The sequence below is a fragment of the Arachis duranensis genome, chromosome 2 (assembly GCF_000817695.3).
Source record: "Arachis duranensis cultivar V14167 chromosome 2, aradu.V14167.gnm2.J7QH, whole genome shotgun sequence".
Lineage (NCBI taxonomy): Eukaryota > Viridiplantae > Streptophyta > Magnoliopsida > Fabales > Fabaceae > Arachis > Arachis duranensis.
This window is the reverse complement of record NC_029773.3, coordinates 45,662,109-45,669,411: the sequence shown is the minus strand read 5'-3', so window position 1 is coordinate 45,669,411 and position 7,303 is coordinate 45,662,109. Positions and strand designations below refer to the sequence as shown.

Genomic DNA, 7,303 nt, shown 5'->3' with positions numbered 1-7,303 from the left:
TGAAGAAGCATGGCATTATTCACAAGGTAGCAACTTCTTACCACCCACAGACTAACAGACAAGCTGAGGTGTCTAACAGAGAGATAAAGCATATCCTGGAAAAGATAGTCAAGCCTCATAGGAAGGACTGGAGCACCAGGCTACAAGATGCACTTTGGGCATACCGGACATCGTATAAGACACCTGTAAGGATGAACCCTTTCCGCTTAGTTTATGGAAAGGCTTGTCACCTCCCAGTCGAGATAGAGCACAAGGCATCCTGGGCAGTAAGAGAAATCAACATGGGATTTAAGAGGGCCGAAGCTGAAAGGAAGATGCAACTACAAGAATTAGAGAACCTTCGCCTAGAAGCGTATGATAACTCCAGGCTATACAAAGAAAAGATGAAGGTTGTGCATGACAAGCACATTAAAAGGAGAGAGTTCAGACCTGGGGAATTAGTTCTCCTCTACAACTCCAGACTAAAGCTTATACCAGGCAAGCTGAGATCAAGATGGAAAGGTCCCTATAGAGTAGAGAAGGCAGAGCCATACGGAGTCTTTTACCTAAGCCATCCTTCGAGCTCTAAATTCATCAAGGTAAATGGACATCGCCTTAAGCTATATCACGGTGAGCAGATGAAGAAAAGTAAGGAGCTGGAGATCTTCCTCTTGGAGGATCCACCCACAGCAGAAGACTGAGCTAATGGACCGTCCAACTTAAGGACGTTAAAGAAAAGTGCTGGGTGGGAGTCAACCCACCATGGTATGATCGTTCCCTTCTCTCTTTTTATCTTTATTTAATGACTCTTCTCATTATTCTGCATATAGTCTACATTTACATCTGTATATTTGCATAAAAAAATGAGGAGATCGACGCGCCAGTGTCTAGTGCGCGCCTGCATCCCTTGTGAAAGTGAATTGGGTGAATTTGAATAGAGAGTTGCGCGGGAGCTGGGCTGGAAACGTGCCTTGGGCACCTTCCACCCCACGCGCACGTGTACTGTACGCGTGCGCGCCTTTGCCCCTCTTGGCGTTCCGCGCACCCGCGTCGATGTCAAAATCGACGTAAAGCTTGTTTGGCCAGAAAGTTGTGCTGGCCTGGGGCGGGTACTGTGCTAGAAGCACAAACTAACCAGCGTATACGTAACCTGGCGCATACGCATCCCTTCCCCTCTGCGCAATACGCGCGAGCGCACGCAGTGCACGTTCGCGTCGGTTGCACCATATTACTCACTCCTTCGCCGCCCAGTTTTCATTTTTTCTCCCTCCTTAGTTCTAATTCTATCTTTCCCAATCCTAAATTCTTTCTTCCCCATTTCTTCTTCTTCTCTACCTATCTTCTCTATCTTCTTCTGCTTCCTCTCCTCTCACGTCTTTCTCACTCACATCATCCATTATCTCTCTTTTCATCCTTTTTCAAGGTTCTCTCTTTCTATTTTCTTTCTCTTCTTCTTCTCTTTATTTCTCTTTGTATTATTTTACTTGGTGCTATAACTCTATTTGGGTAACTACTTTCATCTAATTGCTTGTGATTATTTTTTTGGAGTTGTTTGACAATTAATATTAATTATTTTTGGGATGTTTGAATGTTCAAATTTAATTCTTTCCTATCATGATTAAACATGCATACTAAGTGTTTGTGAAAAAGCGTGTATGGCATTATGCATTCCTAATTATTCTATTCTTCTACTCTAATGCCTGTTTTTCACAAATTCCTTATCTTATTTTATTAATTAATTATAATTGTCAATACAAATGTGATTGTTAGTTTGTTACGAGGGATAATACATTTTTCGCAATTGATGCTTGATCTATGCTACTCATGCCTTTGCCGGCATGCCAATAAACATCATGGATTTAGTTGCCCTCATCTTTCTTGCTATATTTTCATTGATGTCCTATTTACATGAAGTTGCGACCATGTGTTAATGACATCTTTCTTTACCTTGGCAAGATTATTACTTGTACTATCCTCTTCCTTGCTCCAACCCTTGGACTTACATGTACCTTTCTCCTTTTCTTTCAGGATGGCCACCAAGAAAGAAAAAGAGAAAGCAGCTACTAAACCACCAGCAAGGAGAGGAACAAAAAGGGCATTGGCAGAAGAAACGCCCTCAACATCAGTCAAACCTTCAACAAAGCAGGTCAAGAGGATCATTAAGGTTGAGGAGACCGAGAAAGCCTTTCCAACAAGGGACACTACGCGGTTCACTAACCACTTCTGTGAGCAGATGTTCCCCATCCTAGCGGCAAGGAACTACAACAATGAGCACCTTCTTATCCTCTCCTCCAACATTGTGGATTTGGTAGAGACCCACATTGACAGAAGACATTGGGAATTCTTACGGAGGCATCCAAGGCAGGTTAACCTTTCATGGGTAGTTGAATTCTACTCCAATTTTCACATGCCAGACCTGCAGTCTGTCTATGTCCGTCAGAAGCAAGTCCCCACCTCCGAAAGGGCCATTCAACAAGTCTTAGATCTCCTCCCTGCTCCACAAGGATTGGACGCATTTCAAGAAGCCTCTCTCAAATGCCAGCAATACCAATTTGACTGGAACAACGTTCTCAGAATTATAGCACTATCTGGCAGCAAGTGGATCTACGGTTAGCATCGATTCAGGCCTAAGGGCATATTGGCTTCCGCACTTACCTCGGAGGCTCGCGTGTGGGCACAGATCATATCCCACTATGTCTTTTCGAGCACTCACGAATCCTCCTTTACTGCAGACATGGCTGTTCTCATCTGGTGCATACTTATAGACCAGTCCCTCAACTTACCAAGACACATCTGGCAAGCCATGGGACACGTCCAAATTGTGGGCAACTTACCTTTTCCCGCCTTGGTTTCAGATTTGGTCTCGCCAGCTGGAGTCCCCTATAGAGCTGGAGACACCAAAGCCATGCTTCCTCGGGATGATCAATATGTTCCAAGTGGGAAATACATCAGACCCCCAACAGTCACTGCCAGCCGAACTGAAGACCCGGCCAGAGATATCCCTTCTCCATCCACATCACAAGCACCTTCAACAAATCAGCTGCTCCTTCAGATACTTCAAAGGTTAGATTGGCTAGACCGGCAGGCAAAGCACAGGGAGCGCCGTAACAAGCACCGATTTGCATACCTCAAGGAGCTGATTGTTGGTACACAACCACCTCTAGAACCACAGGACACCTCAGACTCCCCTTCATCCAGTAGCACAAGCAGCTAAGGCGAACCAGACATTAGAGGCAACACTTCCAGCATTTCCTTGCTCCTAACTGATGGCACCGAGGACGGTGCCAAGCTTTAAGTGTGGGGAGGTCGGTCAGTACCTGACTTCCAGAGGTAACTTTTCTTTCTCTTAGCACTAGTAGATAAATTTTCTTTTTGTTTAGATAGAATAGATTTCATATTAATAATTAGTTGCATGTGTACTCTGCTTGGTTGAAAAATAATAAGTCCTTTTCAAAGACCATATTTTTGAAAATTTCACTAATTCAAACCAAAATCCTATGTTAAACTTGTTTGAGGATTATAAATTGGAACATGGTTTATAGCTAGAACACACAAACCAGTGAGATTTTGATCCTAATTATATGGTTACATCATTTAACCATTATTTTATTCTTGTGTGTTTTCTCTCCTCTATGATTGCAATCTGTGGTTTGTTCCATTCTATATGTCCATTATTTAATGTATTCATGCATATGTATGAATGAGGCAATCATTTGTTATCAGCTCACTATCCTAAATGGCCTACCATTCTAATTGTCCCTTGTTTGCCACTTTGAACCTCTATATCCCATGTTATTCTCTATATTACCACATCACTAGCCTTAAGCGGAAAAACAAGTACTTACCTTAATTGAATCTTTGGTTAGCTTAAGATAGAGATTGTCTCAGGTTAATATGAATGTATGTTAATTGATAAATATCTAAGGTCTGAATACTACTCATGTGAAATTATGAAAACCAAATGCATTGGTTCTACAAAGCTTTCAAAAAAAAGATGATTGTTTCAGTTTAAATTTAGGGGAATGAAAGCACCCCAAATGATAAGTTTAATAAAAAGAATCAATTCATATGAGGTGAAATTAAAAGAACAATTAAGTGTATGAGTAGATGCAACATACAAAGTGTGACTACGGTAGTTAGGCATGATTTCAGAAGCATAGGGAATGTGTGTGTGTGTTAGGTGAGAACTTAGGATAATCAAGGATTCAATTTTCAGGTCACTTGGCCATACATGTACCCTCACCATTACCTAAGCCCAATTACAACCTTAAGAAAGACCTCATGATGTTTGCATGTGTGCATTAGATATTTGTTGATTGGTTAGATGAAGAATAAGGTTTTAGAAGGCGTGAATAGAGGAGACTAGAGTGGATTACTCTATACAACTGAGTGACTAGAGTGCATATACGCTCCTAGTAAGGGTTCAAGCTTCACTCTATGTTCCCAGCTTTCATGAGCTGTCTCCTCCCAAGTTTATTTGACTTTTATTATGTGATTTGGATTAGTGGAATTTGATTTCTGTTTGGCTTGGAGGACTTGTTTATTTTCTTAACTAAGTAGGCATGGACATTTCATCATATAGTTGCATTCATGTACATAGTTTGCATTGCATGAGTCTTACTTCCCCTATTCACCTTTTTTGTCTCCTTGAGCTTAGCATGAGGACATGCTATTGTTTAAGTGTGGGGAGTTTGATAAACCACTATTTCATGGTTTATCTTGTGCTAATTTGAGTGGTTTTTATCAACTCTTTACCCACGTATTCATATGATTTGCATGATTTTACAATTCTTTCCCAATTTTATTCTATGGATGAAAACTTGCTTCCTAGACATAAATGATATATTTTTAATTCCCCTTTATACCATTCGATGCTGTGATCCGTGCGTTAAGTGTTTTCAGGCTTTATAGGGCATGAATGGCCTAGAGGATGGAAAGGAAGCTTGCAAAAATAGAAGGAACACAATAAAACAAAGAAGCTGACCAGCGAGTGCGCGCGCGCACATTGGCGCATTCACATATTAACACGCACGCGCACCTGGCGTGCACGCGCAACAAGTAAATAGCACAATCGACGCGCGCGCACACCTAGCGCGTATGCGTGACATGCGCGACCTACAGAAATTGCATAAATCACTGAGGGCAATTTTGGGCCAGTTTTAGACCCAGTTTTTGGCCCAGAAGCACAAACTAGAGCCCAGGAACAGCAGAAACTCAAGGGACATTCTGATTCTACATAGTTTTAGTTTTAGTTTTTGGAATCTAGAGAGAATACTACTTCTTCCTCTAGGTTTTCTTCACATTCATAGTTTTAGAGTTTTAGTGCTTTGCTTTGGATATTGAGAAGATTCATTATCTCCGTTGGAGCTTCCTCATTCTAGTTTGTTTCTCTATTCTTTACTCTTTTATTGTCCATTGACTCTGTTTAGATAAGTATGTTCATGATTTTGGGATTTATTAATGCAAAGAACCATTTTTGCTTTTAATTGACTTTTAGTTATTAATCATCATGTCTTTCTTTTATTCCTCTCTTAATTCTGTGAAAGTTATATTCATGATAATGGAGTAGTTCCCTAACATGATTGGGAGTTGATTAAAAGGAAAACCTTGAGTTGGAATACTCAAGTGTTATTATTAATTGGAAGTTGTTGGCTAATTCTCCTGTCTTCGACTCTAACCCTTTCTTAGGAAAGGATTGGGACGCAAGCGATAGGATTAGTTTGAGAGTACTTGACTTTCCCTTATTATATAAGGGATAACTAAGTAGGATAACAACCCTTTTATTATTACACTTGAGAGAATTCAATAGGGATAGAACTTCCATTTAATCTTCTCCCGGTCAAGGCTTTTATTTAAATTAGATAAATTCTCAATCATTTATTTCTCTATTTCTCAACCTCAAAAATCTCTTGGAAAATCTCTGATTAATAAAATAGCACTCTTTCTACAACTCGTTGGGAGATGACATGGGATTCATACTCCCAGTATTTTATTTCTAAATTTTGTGACAACCCCTTCTAAATTGATACAGGGAATCAACATTGGTGAAGAGCTATACTTGCAACGTTATTTTCTCTATGAACTCTTGATCAGTGATTTTTCTATATGTCAATTACCTATAAAATTGATCTGATAGAATCGTAGAGCTCGACGCGGTGAACATGTGGCCACAAATGGTGCAGCGATCAGAGCTCGGAGCAAGAAGTTATATGGATTTAATCAAAGCCAAGGGTTTTTGGTGAAGCAAAGAGCTCTTCCCCCTTTGCTGAAATGTTTCAGTGTGAATGAAGTTGAAGGGAGAAGGGGGCTGTCCTCCTTTAAGGCTTAATGGGTTTAATTGGGCCTTGGGCCCATTTTGGGCCCGGCTCAACCAGTTCGGTCTGTCCGGCCCAATCTTGGGCCAAATTCTTTGAAATTGGTGTCAAAATTCTTGTTTTGAAGAGTTCTATCCAATTTTAATATTAGATTTATATTTTTAATTTTCCTTATTAAAATTTAATTTTTTAGTTAATTATTTGCTAATTTTTTGGGTTTACATCCTACCAACCTAATAAAGAATTTTTTCCTCAAAATTCATAGTCGATTACCTGAAAAGAGGTGTGGGTAATTGATGAGCGGATAATTTATACGCTTTTTGGCATTGTTTTTAGTATGTTTTTAGTATGATCTAGTTAGTTTTTAGAATATTTTTATTAGTTTTTAGTTAAAATTCACTTTTCTGGACTTTACTATGAGTTTGTGTGTTTTAAAAGGACTGCAGATGCTGTTGGATTCTGACCTCCCTGCACTCGAAAGTAGACATCCTGGGCTTTCCAGCAATATATGATAGTCCATACTTTGCCCAAGATTTGATGGCCCAAACTGGCATTCAAAGTCACCCTCAGAATTCCCAGTGTTAAACGCCGGAACTGGCACAAGGATGGGAGTTAAACGCCCAAACTGCCACAAAAGCTGGCGTTTAACTCCAAGAAGAGTCTCTACACGAAAATGCTTCAATGCTCAGCCCAAGCACACACCAAATGGGCCCGGAAGTTGATTTTTATGTCATTTACTCATTTCTGTAAACCCTAGGCTACTAGTTCTTTATAAGTAGGACCTTTTACTATTGTATTTTCATCTTTGGATTATTTTAGATCCTTTGATCATCTTTGGACATCTAGTTCTTAGATCGATCTTGGTTCTTCTGGTTCCCTCTCTGGGGCCAAAGCCAATGATCACGCTGGCCTCACGGTCATGCCTAGACCTTGTTCTTATGTATTTTCAATGGTGGAGTTTCTACACACCATAGATTAAGGTGTGGAGCTCTGCTGTACCTCGAGTATTA

At 40.2% G+C, this 7,303-nt stretch overlaps 1 protein-coding gene across 1 annotated transcript; it reads left to right on the top strand.

The window, feature by feature from the left end:
• The first annotated feature begins 281 nt into the window (after positions 1 to 281).
• Positions 282 to 2,593, top strand: LOC107474332 (uncharacterized). The gene is made up of 2 exons (XM_016093956.1): positions 282 to 609; positions 2,394 to 2,593. Exons 1-2 carry the CDS (start codon positions 282 to 284, stop codon positions 2,591 to 2,593), a joined length of 528 nt encoding a protein of 175 aa, XP_015949442.1.
• The last annotated feature ends 4,710 nt before the right edge of the window (positions 2,594 to 7,303 follow it).

Excerpts from the sequence above, each read along its gene's own strand:
- LOC107474332 (XM_016093956.1), top strand. The coding sequence starts at position 282 with ATGGGATTTAAGAGGGCCGAAGCTGAAAGGAAGATGCAACTACAAGAA. Across the intron at positions 610-2,393 it reads TCGCCTTAAGCTATATCACG|ACCTGCAGTCTGTCTATGTC; the intron begins GTGAGCAGATGA and ends TTCACATGCCAG.